Source organism: Diceros bicornis, chromosome 1 (assembly GCF_020826845.1).
Source record: "Diceros bicornis minor isolate mBicDic1 chromosome 1, mDicBic1.mat.cur, whole genome shotgun sequence".
Classification (NCBI taxonomy): domain Eukaryota; kingdom Metazoa; phylum Chordata; class Mammalia; order Perissodactyla; family Rhinocerotidae; genus Diceros; species Diceros bicornis.
The window spans coordinates 27,178,758-27,200,994 of NC_080740.1; the positions used below are offsets into that span (position 1 = coordinate 27,178,758).

Below are 22,237 nucleotides of genomic sequence, written 5' to 3' on the forward strand. Positions count from 1 at the left end.
AAAAGGTGCAGGGATTTTATCAAAAAATTCTTTGCCACTCTGTCGTGTTCTCTTGATGGACTCATTTCTCTTGGCTTCTTGTTTTTCTTCTTCATTTAGTCCTCATTAAGTTTTAGGATTAGTTTCAATATCCCAGTGCCCTCCAGTCATTCTCTACTCAGTCTTGAGTTTAATAAATTTTTTAAAAAATCATAAAACAAGGGCCAGCCCTGGTGGCCTAGTGGTTAAGTTCAGTGCGCTCCGCTTTGGCAGCCTGGGTTCAGGTCCTGGGCGTGGACCTACACCACTCGTCTGACGGTGACCATGCTGTGGTGGTGGCTCACATAGAAAAAGAGGAAGATTGGCAGCAGATGTTAGCTCAGGGCGAATCTTCCTCAGCAGGAAAAAAAAAAGAAAAAAATCATAAAACAAGGTTTTAAAAATCAAACCAAAGTTTGCTTTTGAAGCTCTTTTTTTACCAGAATGATGAAAGAATAAAACATAAAATCATTGACTCTTTGAAAATAAGTCAGAAGAACTTATTTTATCTAGAATTTGATTTCACAATTGCCTGTATACACAAATTGCAACTTAGTTCAGATATGATAGTGGTCATCAAAGCTTATCTTTATATGAAATCATTCTCTACCCATAAATCAGCCTCACAAATGGAGATATAAGAGTGTGACAGGGACAGCCAGAGCTGTGAATCATGGCTTGGCTGTGTGACTTTTGGAAGTTACTTAAATTCTCTGAGCTTAGTCAGCTGTAAAGTATAACCTACTTGCAGTGTTCTTGTGAGAGTGAATATAAAGCTGTTTTGTACAGGGGGAAAGGTAGGACCCCAAACCTCAGAGCACTCACAGCCTGGTGGGAGAGGAGACAAGTGAGCTGATGCTTAGATGAGTGCTGTGGTGAAAGAATGGGAGTTGGATGGGATGGGGATCAGAGAAAGCTTCCCTGAGGAGGGAGACTGGAACTGAATCTTGAAGGAGAAGGTGAGTACAAGTTTGTCAGGCAGAGAGCTGGGGAAGGAGTTTTCCAGGCAAAAGGAACAGTGCAGAAGCGAGAGATCAGGAACTGGTAGGAGCTTGGCATGACGAAAAAGGGGCTTTTTCTGGAGCTATAACCAGGTCTCAGATCATGAAAGGCCTTATGTGTTATGCTACAATGTTTGGATTTTATCTTGATGTTATTTTTGGGATGCATTTGAAAGATTTTGAGCCAGCGAATGACATAATCAAATATGTAGCTTAGAAAAATTTACTAAACCCATTTTCTCTGTTATATTTCATTCTGGTTCTTTCTAGTCATACACTGAATTGACTTCCCTATCAGAGGAAACAATTATCTTGTTTAACCTAAGACTGTCATCGCGTTGATGTTAGGCACTTGTATATTTATGATCTTTGTTGAAAGCTATGAAAATTGCCACCCAGATCTTTAAATTTTAGTAGCTCCGAGCAGCGAGATACAAAGTTCATCACATCTGACAACCTCATTTCTTAAACAGTTATAGCATGAGGCGAAGGAGGAAAATTTTGCTTTTGGGCACTGTCCAATACCCTAAGGCTTTTAACACACTTGGCACAAGGATGTCACAGACATTTGTTCCAACGCACAAATCTTACATGGTAATGATCCTTCATCGTATGTATATTGTTCTTGACAGTGAACAGTAAGAAACCACTGGTTGATGTGTTTTACATTGCACATTACCTAGTCTCTTTCTGAAGCCTGATTTATAGAGGCAAGAGCATTTGCTAAGCATAACCTTATGGGGACCTCCTGGTTCCCAGTCCCTCACCCCTTGATTCAGACGGGTAACAGTTGTCTGCACTCACTGCCTATCTTCTCACACCATTTCTGGCTATAAGCAGGAAACATGTTAGGAGTCCCTGTCTCTGAGAATGAAGGTCTTCTTACTGGTGATTTTCTTACCTGAGACCTGGCTGTTCTCTAGGTTTCTAGCCTCAGTTTTTAATCTGTTTGGGAAGCCAGCATGCTCTGCCTTGACTTCCCTTCGAGGCCAAGGGCAGTGCACATTTTCTCCCATGTGAGCCAACCTCCTGGCCAGGAAGCTGTATTTGTTCTCATCCTTGAAAGTCCTCAAACCTTTCAGATCTGCCTAAACGCCTGACTCTGACCTTGCCTGGTGCCAGTTTCCCAAAACACAGATATATAAAAGCAACATAAAAATGTCACCTAACAGTGTTTTGAACAAATTCAATTCTATAACAGAACAAACTAAGAGATATAGTGTAATGGGAAAAAAAAGTGTGGTTTGGAGTCAGCTTACCATTTATGAAATTGGATCTTTCAATGTAGATACCAATGTGCTTGTTACCACACTGGGTGTCTTACACACATCATCACAACCCTATCAGAGCGGTTTCCACGTGAGAAGAGCCTCTGAAGACTTACAGCATGCCCATGATACACAGCTGTTGAGGGGAGGTTCTGGGATTCCACTCCAGATGTGTCTTTCTGCCTGAGCTCCTTTCACCCTACAACGCTGCCTCTCAACAGTGCATCTTTAGATAAAGTGAATGTTTTGTTAAATAATGCATTACCCTGGTATAGCACTTTGAGGTTTGTAAAGTGCTTTCGCTTCTATCTCATCTGATTTATAGAATAACTCTATAAGGTTAAGTATAACTAGCCTTGTTTTACAAGAGAGAAAACTCAGGCTCGGTAAGATTAAGTGACTTGCACAACATGGAACAACTTATAAATGGTGCAACCAGTAGTCATCACACCAAGAACCCCATAGGTGGGGTATGCTTCTATTGTTCTCCCTACTGAGGGTGGGCACCGTGTACTCTTTGTTGCTGTGGCCACAGATTTATTGATAACACTGGTCCCTAATGGGGAAATGTGTATGACACTTCTTTTAGACCACTTCCAAATTTCCACTATGTTAGCTTTGGGTTGTCTGCACTCTTCTATGTAATGCTTACTTTCCTACCTGATTACATAGAGTACATTCCACATATGAGTGTATCAAATGATAAATTCTACATCTACCTCACAGGATTGTTGCACCTCAGGCAACAAACAAACAAAAAAATCTCCCTTTATATGTGCTTTTTATGTATATAAAATTCTTCTTTAGTCTTCATGAGGATGTTAAAGCTGATATGACTACAGTGACAATATATTCATGTGCTTTTCTTTTCTTTCAAATACCTTCCCCTCCTCCCTCCCCCCATGGTGAGTGATTTATGAATTTTACTACTTGAATCTTCATTTATAGCTACTTTCTTTTTTCTTCAGGTTTTGTGATGAAGGCACCTGTACAGACAAAGCCAATATTCTTTATGCCTGGGCAAGAAATGCTCCCCCTACCAGACTCCCCAAAGGTACATCTCAAGCCTCTTGGATAGTCTTATATTAAACTGCTTAATTTCTGATTCCAAAATACTTTTTATTTATCTCCTTTCCAATAGTTGACAATGTTCCATTTTGCAATTTCACACTAAAAAGTACCTGTATCACCTGCTTTGTGTTGAAAAGGTTTCATTTAGGTAGTTACTCTTTCTCTGCCTCTCTTTGGTAAGTAATTTGCCCACACAACAGTTTAGACAGAAAATAACTAAGTATACCTCAAGCCACCTTTGGCGTAAGGCACATTGGTTCTTGACAGCAGGAGCACTTCCTAAGCCAAGAGAGCTAGGAATTAAATAAATTGCTGTTTCAGCAAACAGATTTTTTTAATAGTCCTGGAACCTGGGTATTTAATGTGATGCCAAACCTCAGCTGGCTATCTATCTGACTTCACCTCTAAACTGTTCATAGCTTCCAATGTGCGAGTGAATTACCACACTCTCTTTTATTACCTGGATGTGTCTTAATATCAAAGGGAATGGGAGTTCTCTTACAGAATAGGTCTGCTGTGGTTCGGGGATTGCATGATGCACATATTCCTCTCTTGTTTCCTTAACTCATGCCAGCTCTGATTGATGTCTCTTTGGCTTTGCTTGAAATGAGCCTCAGAATCCTCTCTATAGTTTACCAGGCAGCCGCTACCAAACACGTTTGGAAACTAATAGGGAGGTCTGTCAGAAATTTGTTGACATTTTTAAGATCCATTTGTAGAATAGATAGAAAAAAATTTTTTCTCTACCTATAAATGTTTTCTCTGTAGATTTTTTTAGCTTGCTAGCAAATTCTATTAATAGTAAGACTATTAGGAATCCTTCTGAGTCCAAAGATTTATTGACACACTAGACTTAGTAATCTAGTTGGTAACTGGTTTCTTCAATGACATTTTTGCATATACCTGTTTTCATATGGGAAGAAAAGTAATTCCTCTGAGATGCTCCTAAGAGGTCTATTTCATATATTCAATTGGAAAATAAAAACTGTTATGAATATATACAAAATAAAATGAAAGAGTGGGTTTGTGTATGTCTGTATATAGTCAACAAGGACAGAATTTTGTTCTGTTTTGCTTTGTTCTGTTCCTTTCAAAATGAGTCAATTGTCCTTTATCTTAAAGCATAAGTGATTACTCTGGTTCTGAAGTAGGAACTATGTATAGAATTCTATCAGAGCTTTGAGAAGGAATGATAAATTATATTAGAAATTTTCAGTGAATGCCTAGTTTATTTTCATTTTCATATAATTTCCTGTGTTATACGCTATTTTTTTCCCTTTGGATTTTATAGATCAGCAACCTGAGATTAGCTCTATTTTGGACTTCCATTTCTAAAATATTAGTTTATCTTCTTTTGTAAATCTTTAGGTGTTGGATTCAGAGTTGGAGGAGAGACTGGAAGTAAATACTTCGTACTACAAGTACACTATGGGGATATTAGTGCTTTTAGAGGTAAGTTTTGAAATGTTGGAACTAAGCACAACTTTTAATACTATATTGTTTAAAATATATGTACTAACTATTATCCACATAATAAAATGAAGAATTGACCACACTCTCTGCCCACTAGGAAACAACTGCTTTTGGTTCCTTCAATTTGGGACTGTTGAAGAGATGATTTTTATTTTGAAAGTTAAATTCTCTTATGTATCCTACTGTGCTTTCGCTTATGCTGACGGTAGGGTTCTTTTGTTTTCCAGTGTATTGTCTTACCTACCTGCTCCTTCCTTCCAAGCAGCATTATCAGAAAGAATAGGGACTAGTAATTTATTTACATTAGTATAAGAAAGCCGTTGGAGAGTCAACAAGTTTTGCAATACCAAGGAAGTTCTCAAACACTCAGGCTCACGTCAATGCTTGTCAGTGCTTTATCTGTAATCCACACTTCGCACTTCGTGAACTATCCATTGTCCACTCACTAATGCACAGACCCCACCTACTCCTTAGACACTGCTAAATACCCCACTAGTACCTGTTGCTCTATCTGTGATTACCATGCACTTCATTTAGATGCTCCTTTTCTTATTATAGAAGCATTAACATGAGGAAGGGGCCCTGTTCCCAAGGCAACCGAGACTGGTGCTTGTTATTCCTACTGCTGCATTTAGTCTAACTCCAGCTGCATTCCAGGTTCACACTTGTGTTCACAGGAGTGTAAATATTAAGCAGTCTTCTCCTTGTCAGCTTTTTCACTATGTCTTGCTGACTTATACTTATTCTCCCAAGTTCTCTAATTTAACATTATATTTCTACTAACTGACTAGATACATTTCCCTCTCCAGACACATTAGCTTTCTATCTGGCAACTAAGTCTAGAAGGACGTGGCCATCTCTGCCGATGAAATATCCTCTGGGGCCTTTGCAGAGAGCGCCGCCCCATGTGGTGAGAGGTTACATACATTCTTGGCATTCAGAACTGGGACAATAAATGCAGTCTCCCTGTGGAAAAAGATGTTGGAAAGAGAAGTTTTATGTAATTGAAGAATTATAATTAGTACTGCAGTCAGACATATTATCAATTAAACAAGTTTCTGGGGACCAGCCCAAGAACCTAACTTCCAAATAAAACCTGTTTTTATATTAAAAATATGTTTTGAGTTATATACAAATATTTTTCCATTTTTGGAACAGAACCTAATCTTAAGTTGTTAACTGTCTGTAGTGCTCAGATAAGGTTCTGTTGAAAACAAAGGAATAAATAATGTTTGTGTTTGAGGAACAAAGACAGAAATTATCTGCTCTAAAAATTTACCATGTTAGTATCAGTGGGACAGGCAGATTCTAAGACTGCTGGCTTCCAAAGTATTGACAAGACTATAATTTTTCCAAAAAGACAGGGAAGGCTTTCCCTAACCACCACCACTAAAGTAACTGGTGATACCCACACACCCTCCCCTGCCCCCATGCTGCATCCCTCTACGGACCCCTGGCCTTGACTTTTCAACCTAATTCCTCTTAGTTTTGTAGTACCTCCTACAGATACTGCATTGATACCCAGGGAAAATGGATGATATATACTAGTTTTTAATATACTACTGTATATTATACACTGTAATAATTTAACGTATTATTGATGAAGAATTAATTTTATTTTCAATTTATGTTTAATCTGGGGGTCATAAAAAGTGCTGATATTTTAATATATAAATATATAGTTATTCTTTACTATAAGAAACTGATGAGCAACTTTATATAGTAATTTTTCAATTTTCACTTTTGTGAGGACCATTTTTCCAAAAGAAGGTGTGTACGAGGTATGAGGTGGAAAGATTACTAGTGTTGTAATTCATAAACTTTATTGTTATATAATAAAAATGTAAACAAAAAATTTTACCCGTGTAACTCATTCAGTACCATTAGATACTATCTTGTGCCTTAAGCTATACCTGACTTAAACAGTTAATAAACACATGGGAAAAGATCAAATCTCAGTAAAACAATGAGAGAGCATTTTACGTTTATTAAATGGGAGATGAGTGGAGATTGAATTATAAAACCCAAGACTGCCAGAGTTTGGATGAATCTGGTACAGTTTGGGGGGCTTTATAAATTAATGCAATGTTTTGGAAAACAACTTTACCATATTTATAGACATTTCATATAGAACATTAAAATTTTACTCTAGGTTTTTATCCTAAAGAAAGAGTTTGTTTGTTTATTTTAAATGAGCTACCTACCCACAGTTATTTATGCACCATTAACTATTAATGTGTAAAACTGGAAAGTTAACAAATGTCCCTTAATAGGAGACTAGCTAAATAAATGACATAACAAAAAAAATAGCAAATCATAAAATTTTATACAGACTACATAAAACTGTATGTATGTTTGTATGGTTCCAAGGATTATAAGGAACAAGGGAAAAAGGGAAACAGTCAATAGGCATGAAAGACGGGATTGTGTGATTTTTTTTTTTTTCCTTTAGAATGTTATAACACGATCTTTCTATTTTTAAATTCCACAAGTAGAAGCACTATGTTCAGTCCTTCAGGACCTGCCAGTAAGTGTGCTACATTCCCACTCAGACCCTCCTGACAAAAAAGAGTTCATGTAAATCTTTATGTGCCGATTTACCGTTAAGGAGTGATATACTATAAAAAGGTTCTATATGGTGCTCACACACTTATCTCCAGATGCACCTAGAAGTAGAAAATAATTGTATCATCATATCTTCTAATGTATCATCATATCTTCTAATGATTAAAAAAATATGTTATATATGTATTTTATATGTATATATATATACACGTGTACCTATATAATCGTATTAGTGTCTGTGAAGATTTGAACTTTAATAATGTTAATTTGAACTTAATAATGTTAATAATATTGATGATATTTTTAAGTATACAAATTGTAACTCAAAAGCAGACTAAGACTACCAGGAAATTACTGCACTCTACTGAAAAGCGGGAAAATGTTTGGCTTAAGGGTATGAGCATTTTTCCACACAGGGAAGGTTTTAGAGAGTTGAGAAGCCTAGGACTTTTCTTTAATAAAGCACCAGCAGTGAAGGCAAAATATCTTCTGAACTTTGTTGGAATGTGGTCAAGTATCAGAGAACATAGCCTGGAGCCAGCTGGATACGTCTTGGCCTAGGATCTCTGTTAGCAGGAAAAGATTGGGTGTGATTTTAGAGTGAGTTCTGTGGGATTACATGAAATGTTTGTTTGGTTTTGGTTTTGGTTTGTTTTGGAAGTTGCGCAGAATGTGAGGCTGTAAAAGCATCATTTAAAAACAGGCAACTTTATTAAATGCCATGTCAGTCATAGTGTCAGACCTGTGCTAGTGCTGGGTGTACTAATCTTCCTGCCCACGGGAGTTTAGTGTATTCTAGCATGAGACACAAGCACAGGGGTGCCTTTATAGGCACTAATAGAAATGCATAACAGATAACGAGGCTGAGGCAAGGCAGAGTGTACAGGTCTGCCTGGAAGGGGAGGGGGGCATCATCTGGGAAAGGCTTCTTAGAAGACGGAACCAGAGCAAGGGTTTGAATGGTGATCAGGAGCCCCCAGGTAGGCAGAGTCTGGAGGAAGACACGTTCCAGACAAAGGTAAAGTGTATGCACAGACGCAGGGGAGTGAAAAGCCTTATGTCCACAGGGAACTCTTGGTAATTTGGCGTTACTGGAGTGTGAAATGCAAGGAAGATGTGGCAAGAAATGAGAAGAGAGGTGAAAGGTGGGGACCAGACCTTAAAGATCCTTGTTAGGACTTAATTCTGAAAGCGCTCAGAGTGCTTATCAGTCAAGCAGTGACCTGATAAGAATTTTCACTTCAGCCCTAGGCTTAAGTGTGTGGAAAAGCTACTAGCCTTTTGAAGAAAGGATTGGGGCTCTAGGAGGCCAGGGTGAGCCAGGTTTGGGACTCTGGAAGCCAGAATAAGTTTTTTTTTAAATGTAGGCTTCTTAACTTTTTATAAATTAATATTCCATGGAAAACAGAAGGAAATCTAATTAGAAATGAATTATCTCGTATATAAGCAATAACATAGTACAGGGGTTAGGTCATCAAACTCGATGATTGGATGGCCTGGCAGTGGCACTTGCTAGTTTTGTTACCCTTACCTCATTTCTCTGCCCTCCTCATCTGTAAAGTGGGATCATAATGGTTCATGGAAAGGTACCTGGTAAGGACTCAATAAATGTTAGCTGGTATCATTATAGCCCCTATAAAAGGCTTCAGGGTGACATAAATTCCCCCAAATGCGACCTTTTGTCAGAGTTGCCTGTAATATGAAGAGTGTGTTGGTTACTTTTCAAGAGTGTTGTAATTTCCCGTTATGTTTAGACTCTGTGTCTAAACATAGTTTTGTACTGTGTTCACGTCTGTCACGTTGCCAGTGGGAGTTTCCTAGTTATGCTCTGTTTCCTGTTCTCCACAGCAGTTTTTGTTATTCATAGTTCAGTTATACAAAGATAAACTGCAAGACCAAAACCCTGCCCTTAAGGAAATTCGAATAGTGGGAACAAGAGATTCCTCCTGGTCCTTGTTTTTTTTTTGGCCAAGTTTTTTTTAATAAAGTCTTGTTCCAAAGAGAAATTTCTCTTGAGATGGTTGCAGAAATTTGCCACATTTCTTCTGGATGTTTTGGCCTGGGGGAATCTTAAGAATACTGGCCTCTCCTTTCTAGAGTTTCTGGCATTAGCTTCCTAGTCTCCAACAATAACTCATTTCTCAAATTGGAACACCCGTGCACTCACCAACTGAAGTTGGAACTGATATTCTAAAAATGGAGATAAGGTGCCGGCCCCGTGGCTTAGCGGTTAGGTGAGCGCGCTCCGCTGCTGGCGGCCCTGGTTCGGATCCCGGGTGCGAGCCGACGTACCGCTTCTCCTGCCATGCTGGGGCCGTGTCCCACATGCAGCAACTAGAGGGATGTGCAAGCTATGACATACAGCTATGTACTGGAGCTTTGGGGGGAAAAAAATAGATAAAATTTAAAAAATAAAAATGGAGATAAGGATCCTGTCCCAAGTGCATAAGCTCTGTCTTTAGGTTGGCAGAATTTCCAAGCTATAAACTACTTACTGGCCTTAAGCATTTGGTACATATAGGAAAACCAGCAGATATTATCAAGGGTACAGACCACACACACACATGCACGTACACACACACAGAGCACACACGCACACCACACACACATCCAGGGCTTGCTTCCCTCCTTCATCACAGCCCTCAAAGTACACCTACATTTTAGCATGTTCCTGGGAGTACAGCTAAAAGATTCGTTTTCCTTGGAGTGGGTCTTTAATACCTATATTCTAAATGAGATGCATGAAACCTGGGGATCCGGTTTTCAACTCTCCTTTACATGAGCTCTAAGAAGTGTAGTCTCCGAATTTCTGGGGCTTTATTAGTAAAATTAGATCATAAAACTCTAGTTAGAACCCTTGAAGAATGAATCATCTTCAATAGCCAAGTTTTCCAGAAAGCTAAGGTTTTAACCCTTTAAGTACTATAACTTTAAAACATTTTGGACAGAAATCTTTCCCAAATACATTACGTGTCTTATGACATTAAAATAGGTGGTGGATGTTAAGTGCCTACAGCTGTGCCCAACACGGAGCGGACTGGCAATAAATGTTAGTTGTGCCTCTTATCCCTTTTCCCCTTTTCTTCATAATTTTGCGATCTCATCCTGAATACCAACTACTGCACAATGATTTCCCTCAAAATTTTAGGAGTAGAGTTTTTCCATGTTACTGGGCTTGTTGCCTTCTTCTGTCTGCTTTTCTATAGCTTCCTCTGTTGTCAAGCTACCAATTCAACTCTCTAATTCAAGCAAAGCGCTACATGGAGGCAAAGATGAGAAAGAACAAAAGTCTGCCTTCATATAGCTCACCGTCCAATGGGGGCAAATAAAAATAAAACAGTAACTGTAATCATGTGAGCCAGTACACAGTGCAGTGAGGGAGGGGGTTGAGAGGCAGGCAGGAACACACCTAGTTTTTAGAAAGAGAGTTCATGTTGCCAGATTGATTTCCTATAAGCGTCCTTCTCCCTTGTTCTAAATTGATGCTTTAGATGTAGAATCTAGGTAGCTAAGTTTCATATAATTCTTTGTAAATTTTGAACAAACAGACTCTGAATTGAAGCCTTTAAAGGGAACTTTTTGAATAAAATCATGGGAACACCAGTGCCTGGACTTGGTGACCAAGGAGATGTGATTTCTCCTTGCCTTCTTGGTGTTATTCTATCCTGGCTGTGATCCGTTTAGTTGTCGATTCTGAATAGCTTAGTTCCAGACAGGTGAGTGTTACTGACCTGGGGTACGCATTGACGCATGCCCTCTCCACACTCACGCACATGCGCGCACAGGGGTTCCTAGCTCACCACAGCTGAAGGAGTAGTAGAGCGAGCATGAGGGAATGGAAACAATGGCAAGCGGAAGGGAAAACAGAGGACTCCAGAGGAATTCTAATTCCACTGTGACTCCTGCTGCATCTCTGCCTCTTACAGGACTTCTGCCAGGGAGCTATTGGAAAAAGCTTTGAAATTGTGAGCCCAGGAAAAATCCCTCGCTAATGCATTTTTTTAACAAGATGGAGCATAGATCAGTGGCAAGGCAGCTACACTTAGAGTTATTTCGTTCCAGTGGAAAGCAGACTGCTCTGACTTCAGTGTAAGCATTAGAGTGCTCTTGACTCCCTGATACCTGATTGCAGAGAGAGGGGGAACCTGGGCGGGAGCTTGCCTGCCATTGCTTCGTTTTCTTCTCTACATCTGTGAGGCGCTTCCTCCTGCATGCTTTCCAGTGAGACACACCAAGCCTGCTTTTACTCACTGCTCTGCAAAGTGAGGGACACTGTGGCTCGGGGTATTTAAACCCAGTATTTTCAAGCACTCTGGATTATTTTCCATATTTAAGAATCTCCTTTGAAATTGCAAATATGGAGGCTGTTGTTAATGCTTCCTCACCCCCAGGGAAATGCCCGAAAGCCGTTGAGTCTCTACACTGAAAGGGAAGCATAGATAGCACCCTTCTAGCACTCAGCTTGGCCTTCCCTGAACAGGATCCTGCTGTGCCATAGTCCAGCAAGCCTGATCTCCTTCCAGAATATAGGAGGTTAATTCTCATCATGATCTTTCCTTCCAGGCGCACATAATGTTTCCGAGTTCTCAACTCCAGGGACAGCAGCCCTGCTTAAACAAGCCTCATCCCCAGTAGATACAGAAATGTGGTTCCAGGAAGGGTGCACATTACCTGTTTCCCTTTTCTCTCCCAAGGCTGTGATACCAGTACTTCAGCAAGTCTCCTTTCTTCCCTCCCCTACTCTCAATTCCTATTTCTCTAATATTCCTTGATATGGGGCACAAACTTTTTTTTATAGACTAAAAATATATTTTATTAATAAGATATCAGCTCAGATTTAAATATTGAAATTAACACCACATCATTCTGATTATTATTACTTATGTGATATACTCTTTCTCTCTTCTCTCCCTTAAGAATTTATTTTCTATTTAATATCCCTTTTTTTTTATTGTGGTAACATTGGTTTATAACATTGTATAAATTTCAGGTGTACATCATACTTCTGTTTCTGCATAGATTACTTCATGTTCACCACCCAAATACTAATTACAGTCCATCACCACACACATGTGCCTAATCATCCCTTTTGCCCTCTTCCCTACCCGTTTCCCCTCTGGTAACCACCAGTCCAATCTCTGTCTCTAGGTGTTTGTTTGTTGTTGTTTTTATCTTCTACTTATGAGTGAGATCGTACGGTGTTCGACCTTCTCCCTCTGACTTATTTCGCTTAGCATAATACCCTCAATTTCCATCCATGTTGTCACAAATGGCTGGATTTCATCGTTTCTTGTGGCTGAGTAGTATTCCATTGTGTATATATACCACATCTTCTTCATCCATTCGTCCCTTGATGGGCACTTAGGTTGCTTCCAGGTCTTAGCTATTGTGAATAGTGCTGCAGTGAACACAGGGATGCATGTATCTTTACACATTGGTGGTTGCATGTTCTTTGGATCAATACCTAGCAGTGGAATAGCTGGATCATAGGGTAGTTCTATCCTTAATTTTTTTAGGAATCTCCGTACTGTTTTCCATAGTGGCTGCACCAGTTTGTACTCCTACCAGCAGTGTATGAGAGTTCCCTTCTCTCCACATCCTCTCCAACATTTGTTGTTTCCTGTGTTGTTAATTATAACCATTCTGATGGGCGTGAGGTGATATCTCATTGTAGTTTTGATTTGCATTTCCCTGATAGTTAATGATGTTCAACATCTTTTCATGTGCCTGTTGGCCATCTGTATATCTTCTTTGGAGAAATGTCTGTTCAGGTCTTTTGCCCATTTTTTAATTGGGTTGTTAGTTTTTGTTGTTGTGGAGATGTATGAGTTCTTTATATGTTTTGGAGATTAACCCCTTATCAGATGTATGGTTTGCAAATTTCTTCTCCCAATTGTTAGGTTGTCTTTTCGTTTTGTTGATGATTTCCTTTACTGTGCAGAAGCTTTTTAGTTTGATGTAGTCCCACTTGTTTATTTTTTCTGTTGTTTCCCTTGCCCGGTCAGACATGGTACTTGAAAATATGTTGCTGAGACCAGTGTCGAAGAGTGTACTTCCTATGTTTTCTTCTAGAAGTTTCATGGTTTCAGGTCTTACATTCAAGTCTTTAATCCATTTTGATTTAATTTTTGTGTATGGTGTAAGATAATGGTCTACTTTCATTTTTTTGCATGTGGCTGTCCAGTTTTCCCAACACCATTTGTTTAAGAGACTTTCCTTTCTCCATTGTATGTTCTTGGCTCCTGTGTTGAAAATTAGCAATCCATAGATGTGTGGGTTTATTTCTGGGCTCTCGATTCTGTTCCATTGATCTGCGTGTCTGTTTTTGTGCCAGTACCATGCTGTTTTGGTTACTGTAGCTTTGGAGTATATTTTGAAATCTGTGATATCTCTAGCTTTGTTCTTTTTTCTCAGGATTCCTTTGGCTATTCGGGGTCTTTTGTTGTTCCATATAAATTTTAGGATTCTTTGTTCTATTTGTGTGAAAAATGTTGTTGGAACTTTGATAGGGATTGCATTGAATCTATAGATTGCTTTAGGAAGCATGAACATCTTAACTATGTTAATTCTTCCAATCCAAGAGCATGGAATATCTTTCCATTTCTTTGTGTCTTCTTCAGTTTCTTTCGGCAATGTTTTGTAGTTTTCACTGTACAGATCTTTCACCTCTTTGGTTAAGTTTATTCCTAGGTATTTTCACAAACTTTTACTTAAATGCTTTGGGCCAGATGTAGTTTGGAATTAAGAACTTGAAACCTTTTTGAAAGGTCCTCAAGTGCATAAATCACGTATTACATTATATCACCTTTGGCAGTTTGGGACACCATGCCTAATGAAACATGCTAATATTCCTATAGCAAAATGTTCAAATAGTCACGATACAAGGAATAAATAAAGACCGTAAACAACATCACATTTGTTCAGATCAGATTTTGCTGCCAAACATTATGAAAAAACTTTAGGCTTCCAGAGCTCTTCAGATTTCAGAAGTGCAAAAAGTTCTAGTATTAGCATGAAGAAACCTATTCCTTAATACTTGAGTTATTGGTTATAATACTAACAAGGATGGAGGACTCTAGATATATTTGAAATTTTCTCATTAAAATAATCTCTCTCAAACTTTATTTTTCAACTTTTGGAAAACACAGAAAAACATTAAAGAGAAAACACAATATCTTGCTATTTGAAAAATCTATAAATGAGGTGATGGTTGCAGATATCTGTGAATATACTGAAAACGATTTACTTGTACACTTCAAAGGGGTGAATTGTATAGTATGTGAATTATATCTCAATAAACCTATTGAAGAAAAGTTACATATATTTAAAAGGAAAAAAATTCTAAGTACCCTCTTCAATCCCACCTCCCTTTTTCCCTCCACCCCCAGGTAACTATCATTTATATCTGCCAACATTTCTGCTTATCATATGCTTATCCCAACATTTCTCTATCACACAGAAACCACAGATATGTATGTATGCACTTTTTTCTTTTTTGGACAAAAATCAGATCACACTCTCCACAGATCTATATCTGCTGTTGTTTTTAATTTAACAATGTACCCCAGGCATATTTCTAAGGCAGCACATCTAAAGCTTTTCCATTATTCATAATGGCTGCCTAGTATTCTGCTGGGCTGATATACTATAATTTTTGTATCCCGTTCCCTAATAAAGACATTTAAGTTCTGAGTTTTTTGCTATTACAAGCAATGCCGCAGTGAACTTTAATGTTAGAAATGTTTTAGGTAACCATGTATTGCTACTGCAGGGTAGATTTCTAGAAATGGGATTTTTGGGTCATGGAGTGTTTAAACCTTAACAGATTCACCAAATTACCTGACAAAACAGTTTTTCCAATTTACAATCCACAGTGAATGAGCAAGCCCCATATCCTTACCTGCATTAGATGTTTTCACACTTGAAAAATTTTGCCCAGTGTTGACTTAAACAAAGGAACTCCTCTTACTGTTTCATTAAAAGGATTAGAATTAGCTGGAAGGTCTTAATAGAATTACCTCTAAAATACATAGTCTAGGTCAGGATTTCTCAAAGTCTGATCTGAGGACTACCTGTGCCAGAATCTCCTTGGGGTGTTTTTTGGAATGAAAATTCCTGGTTCCAATCAGACCTACTAAATCAGGTGCACAAAAAATAGAGGCTAGCCAGTGCTGTACTGGAGCTGGCTCATATATACTCACAAGAGCCAATTTTTTATTTTCAGGTACATTGTGTGCGGATTGTATGTGATATGTGAGATAGCCATCATTAAAAATAAAGGCAATAGGGGCCCGGCCCCGTGGCATAGCATTTAATTTCGCACGCTCTGCTGCAGCGACCTGGGGTTCACAGGTTTGGGTCCCGAGCGTGGATGGATGCACCACTTTTCAAGCCATGCTGTGGTGCTGTCCCATATAAAGAGGAGGAAGATGGGCATGGATGTTAGCCCAGGGCCAATCTTCCTCAGCAAAAAGAGGAGGATTGGCAACGGATATTAGCTCAGGGCTAATCTTCCTTGCAAAAAAATAAAATAAAAAAATAAAGGTAATAAATACTCAAAAATCATCATCTCCTACTTATTCTACTACATTGTACTATTATCTGTGCTCTTGGGGATATTTACGTTTATTGTATCTGTATGGTGGAAATACTATAAAATGGTGTGTTAACTGCTCATCTCTTCCCAACCAAGTGTTCAGTGATGTCATATTGGTATCTTGAAATCGATCATGGTGGGAAAATTTCCACCATGGAAATTGACAAACGCTGCAAATCAGTGATTGATAAATTATTTTGTTCGTTCTTTAGATTTAAGAAAATGGTGGAAAAGATGTTAGTAATGCAGATTATTGTGAATAGCCAAAGAATTTGAGGAAATAATTCTTCCAGTATTCAAAAACTATTATCCAATACAGCAAAGATTTTGCTCACATCATTGACAAGCAAGTGCAGTTCTAACATATATCTTTGTTGTTTCAGTAAACAAGAATGTCAACAAACATTCTTGTCTGAACTATTCACATATCAGTCACAACCATAGGTTGGTTCAGCAAAAATTAACAAAACAATTCTGTGAAATTCAACTGATTATATGGAATTTACAATAAAGAGTATTATGTATTTTATTATTATTTATAAATTGTGTGCTACACATTTTTTATATTAATAAAAGCTATATTAAATTTATATATACATACAAGTGCATATTTTTGTCGGGGATCCAGTTTGTTACCAGCACACCATTGAGCCTATGATTCTGAAATTTTAACCAGCTCCCAGGTTGATTTTTCTGAAAACTAAAATTTGACAACTGAGGCTCAGATTTTTCTAGTAAGCATTGAAGTTACTTCTACATTTTTTTCCCTGTACTATAGGTGTGTCAGGGCTACCTCCTGGGACGTGAGACAAGAACAGAATAATTTGCATTTACCAAAATAAGTATAATTAAATCTCAATTCTCTTAAGCAAAGAGGAGCTTTGAAAGAAGAACATGGGTTTAATTACTGTCTGGTTATTCTAGCACTTTCTTTTCTTCACTTAGAAATTTGAAGGAGAGTTTATTTTTATTCTTGACTTTTTCACTTTCTCCATAGCCTCTTAGGCCTTTTCAGGTAAAGGGAAGAGATTGAAACATGGCTAAGAAGACATTGTTGAAAAGGAAACCATGACTTTTATTTTCTTTTCTTCTGAAAAGAAAGGAGTAAAAACCATAGATCTTATGTGTTGTGCACCAATTCATTTTTGAAGCATTTGTTTTTAACACCAGAGACAGAGTCTTTGGGGTGATAGAACGAGAATGGTGTGACTGGAAGGGATTATCTAGCCCAGCCCTCCATTTGGTCAGAAGGGTTAAGTGAGTTGCCTAAGGTGATATAGCTACTAATCCCATGCTGTTAAAAACTAAAAGAATTTAATTTGTGTGGGATTTCTAGTTAGTGTATGTGCCAAAGTTCGTGTACCAACTATATAAAACAAATAATGGAGTCAGTATTTCTAAAAGTCCTTTGAACCACTAGGAACGAAGAGGAATGAACTCATTCATACACAATGGAATAAATATGAATAAAGATTGGAGTCCTTTACCTCATCTCATTTATGCCTTTTCATTCTGAGGTATGAAGTAATCCACTTCCCTTATCACGTAGGGATATTTCTAAATCAGGTTGCTTGATAATCCCACTGATTTCAGAAGAATTGTAATCGGATGTTCTTCATGTTCTTCTCTAACCTTCATTATACACAAGCAGCTTGATGTGAGTCAGGAGAATGATTTTAGGACTATTCAGTACCTCTCAAATGATCTGAAAGAAGCCTATTATCCTGAAGTATTTTTTTGCTCTTGCCAGTCTCTTCACATAAATGTGAGCTCCCTGATTCTCTAGCTTCCTGCATTTCAGCTTCGTTAATCATCTTCCGTATGGAAGACTAATGATCCTTATTCATCTCATTCATTTCCATTGGACACCTGTTTATCTTAATACCTAAATATGGTCATTAAGTATCAGGAATTACACTTTCATTCATTTGGTTATGAGACGATATGTAAAGCACTGCAGTATTATTTCTTTTTTAAAGAATATATTCAGAATGTTCTTTATCCCTTAAAAGGTTGGTTGAGTTTTTTTTAAAAAAAAAGCAATTTAATGTTGAACAATATAATATTTAGCTTAAGTGATGTCTTTTTTTAGGAAGAAAAGACTTTCCTTATACCATTTAGTTTTTCACATTTCGTGTTTATTTTCTAGTTGTTCTTTGAGAAAGCCTTATAGTTTACCTTCATTTACGCCTTTGCAATTCATGCTTTTTTAATCACTCATAATTATTAACTCCTTTTTTGAAGCTGGTCAGAGGACAACATAGTCATCAGCTAATTAATTCCATTTACATTCACAGCAGATAACATTTCATTGTTAACCAAAACAAATTAAGAGGAGAAATAAAGTTACTTGCCCATTGACTCGCATAAAAATTAGGAGATGCAATTAGGTTTCAATGAAATCTAGTTCAGGGCACTGCAACACCATCCCAGGTGTTTTTCACATATTCCACACGTACTCCCTGTCCCTCACTGCTTTCCTCCTTCCCTTGGCATGTTTACGTTTGTTTACTGTGTTCTAGGAATTAGGGAGAAATGCTAGGATTTGCACCTTCCATTTCCCATTTACTATCAATTCCTTTTTATATTAGTTGACTGTCTTACTTGCAAAATGGAAAAGATGCTCTAAATAGATACACGACCAAAAAAACATTTGATGAGGCCTGCCCTGGTGGCCTAGCACTTAAGTTTGGCGCACTCTGCTTCAGAGGCCTGGGTTCAGTTCCTGGGTGTGGACCTACACCACTCATTTGTCAGCAGCCATGCTGTGGCGGCAGCTCACATACAAAAAGAGGAAGATTGGCAACAGATGTTAACTCAGGGCGAATCTTCCTCAGCAAAAAAAAAAAAAAAAAAATTGGTGAAAACCATTCAAATATAACATTTAATGATATTTACAAAATATTCTGTTAGAAAAATAAAATCCAACCTTCCCTAGGCCCAGAAGGGACCCATCTAACCTTCCTGTTTCTGCCAACAGACACGTTACTCTCCTCTTCATCCATTTTGGAAACCCTTCATCCTGCTCTCCATTTCTTCTCGTTACATATTAATTCTTCTTTTCTCTATCTTTGAAAAGTTTCAAAAGTCTTTTTTCTTTGGGGGATATTTCTCCTCCTCCATACTTTTCTAGCCCCATTTCTTTGTAAGTATTCCTTATCCTTGTTTTCCTAACTTACACGTAATATACCACCTATTAATAACTGAAAGCGTAAAATTGGATCAGTAACCACAGACTCTTCTCCACTGACCCTTTATCTTACAGTATAAAGACTTGCTTAAGGTCTGAGGGAATTTTGAGAGATAATTTGGGTCACTGAGGGGTTTTACTGTTTTTCCATTAATGTAGTAATGATATTTAGCATTTATATACTGCTTCTCAACTCAGAAGTGCTTTATAAATATTACTTTATTAATTCTCATACCACATTACAACAGAAATATATAAAATGACTGAAAATTAATGCTAAGTCAAATATATGAGCTATAATGTTCAAAGTGTATTCCCTAATTAATACCAAGAACTACATGCATTCATAATTACATGTCAATTAGATGCTTTGGATTTATTTTTTCATTGAAGAACTAAAACACAATACACAATAGTATTTTAAGTTGATGAAGATAATTGGGTTGAAAATGTAGCCACTGATTTTAGGTTGAGCTTCAAAAAACACATCTTCCAATTAAATTACAGCTTTTGCAGAATATAAACTTTCTGTTTCCAAAACAAAATAGGATGGTGTTGCTGCTAGGTTATCCTCTCTTTGTTTATCATTCATGAGCATTTAGAGGGTTAAGTTAAATAAAAGTAAAAGAGGAAAAACACATGTAAAATAGTTGAGAATTCCAAAGGGATTGAAAGGTAAGCCTTTTATATATATAAAAAAATACCCTGAACGTGATTCAAAAGTTTATAATAGTGCATTTTATATGAGAAACATGTTTTTAGCTTTATATTTCCAAGTGAATTGAAAACAATTTCTTTGATCAAAACTCTTGAAGTCCTTTTTCATTCCATTATTTATTTTATCTAGTACTTTCTCTATGTTTCCTACACTTTTGCAGGTACATTCTGCCTTCAGTGGAGAGAACAGACGATAATTGGGAGAATGTAAAAGGAAATTGATTATCATTTTAAAAATGAATATATATTAAAAACAGAGACACAGAAGTGAAAAGTGGTTGACAGGACTTTTCCCTGGGAGAAAGGGGAAATTAAAAAAATAGTTTTAGTAACCAGGTATATTATTTAAAAGTGTCCAACCAAAGTCCGTGAAGCTAGTGGACAAGCTAGTTAAATGTGCCTGGTTTTAGCCAAAAGACAACTCCTTCAGAAAGACAAATAAATGTTTAAATATGATATGTACATAAACATAGAGGTTTAAAACTTAATGCCTCAGGAAGGGGACAGAAGTGGAGAGTTTTTGCTTCTTGATCTGGGTGCTGGTTACAAGGTTGTGTTAGTTTTGTAAAATTCCTGAAACTGTACCTTCTGATTTGTGCACTTTTCTGTATATTATAGTTCAACAAAACGTTCAAAAACCAATCAATAATTTAAAAACTCAGTGCCATGTTTTAAAAATAATAAGTATTTACCTAGGATTGGTGGGTTTTGTCTTTTAATTTTACTTCCTTAGAAGTATGATTCTAGAGCAGGTTCATAATTCTGAGAGAAGAAATAGTGTAAACCATAAGCTTTGCTGTAGATTCTTTTTTTTTTGCATTCATAAAAGATGGAAACAGGAAAGTGCTCTGACATTAGTCATGCCATAACATCTTCCATGCACAGGGCGATTATAAAAGCACATTGGTGAGCCTGCCTGCCTGCCTTCCATTTGATCTCTTTTGGGACCTGCACAGGCCGTCATTTGTGAAAGTCGTCTTCTTGCAGGGTGAATAAATACATTTTCTCTTCCTTGCCACAGGACAAATGGAAGCTAGTAATTTCTAGTCCCATAGCAGTGAATACAAAATCAAATGAGGCGAACTCGCTGCAGTGACAGCTTCAAAAGGAATACTTTTTTGAAGATTTTTTTTTCCGTAGTGCTGGTGTATTTAGCACTGAAGCTTGTCTGCTAAGCCAGCTTTCAGCAGCCTCCAGGAAGACTTCTGTGCAGTTTATGTCATATATTAACAGTGCCCCTATTTCAGTTATATTTGCTTAAGCAGATACACATTTGCCATGACAGCTTAAAGTGTTAGTGCTTTTTGAGTAGAGACTATTTTATATCAATGTATCTGTAACTGGAGAGTCCTGATATTCTGAAAACATGCTTTCAGGGATCCGTGAATTCTCCACAAGACATTTGGGGACTTGGTTTTTGTTTTGAAGAAACTCTAACAGAAAGCTTTAATATATGCATTTTCTGGTTGATTTGGAGGATCGTCCTTTTACTGAGTACTGTCAAGTGACTTGAGGACCTGAATTTATAATCCAGGTGGTACCAGAAAACCAATGAAGGGACTGTGTCTTTCACTTCATTAAAACCAGGGTTCCAGGCCGGCCCCATGGCATAGCGGTTAAGTGTGCGCACTCCGCTGCTGGCGGCCCGGGTGCAGATCCCGGGCGCACACCGACGCACCGCTTCTCAAGCCATGATGTGGCAGCATCTCATATAAAGTGGAGGAAGATGGGCACAGATGTTAGCCCAGGGCCAGTCTTCCTCAGCAAAAAGAGGAGGATTGGCATGGATGTTAGCTCAGGGCTGATCTTCCTCACAAGAGAAAATAAAAAAATAAATAAAATAAAATAAAACCAAGGTTCCATTCAATGTTCCTGTGCCGACAGTGAACACAAGATAAGACCCCAATCTGCTGTTCCCTCTGCTGTTTCCTATTCCCATGTCTTGTGCTTGTGTCCTTCTCTCTGCTGCTGCAGGGTTTCAAATGTACAGAAATAACCTTTTTTTATATAACAACACAGTCCAGCTATATAGAAATAACTTTTTTTTAACAACATGGCCCAACCGACACAACTGACAGCAATTTGTTCCGACAGTAAGGAAACTGGCTGTGTTGGATCTGTTAAGAGACCTCACTCTCCACTTTCCTAAAGGATTTTCCAAATAATTTTGACTATATGAAATTTTCCCTGACTTTAGAAATGAATCCCCTAGTAATTGCCTGGTTTTGGTCACCTTGGGAGCCTTGACTTAATCTCAGCAAAACTATCATCTGTCCAATTAATTTATTGTTGTTAATTTAGAACAAACAAAGAACTGTAAGGTAAAGATCAAGTAGCT

General features: G+C 37.8%; 1 protein-coding gene across 13 annotated transcripts in view; it reads left to right on the forward strand.

The window, feature by feature from the left end:
* The window catches only part of PAM (peptidylglycine alpha-amidating monooxygenase), a 281,033-nt gene that overhangs the window by 181,387 nt on the left and 77,409 nt on the right, over positions 1-22,237 (forward strand). For all 13 annotated transcript variants that reach the window (XM_058536239.1, XM_058536308.1, XM_058536392.1 and 10 more), the window contains 2 exons: positions 3,256-3,341; positions 4,727-4,810. In XM_058536239.1, the coding sequence (XP_058392222.1) occupies positions 3,256-3,341; positions 4,727-4,810 (170 nt within the window). The remainder of the gene's footprint in view (positions 1-3,255; positions 3,342-4,726; positions 4,811-22,237) is intronic.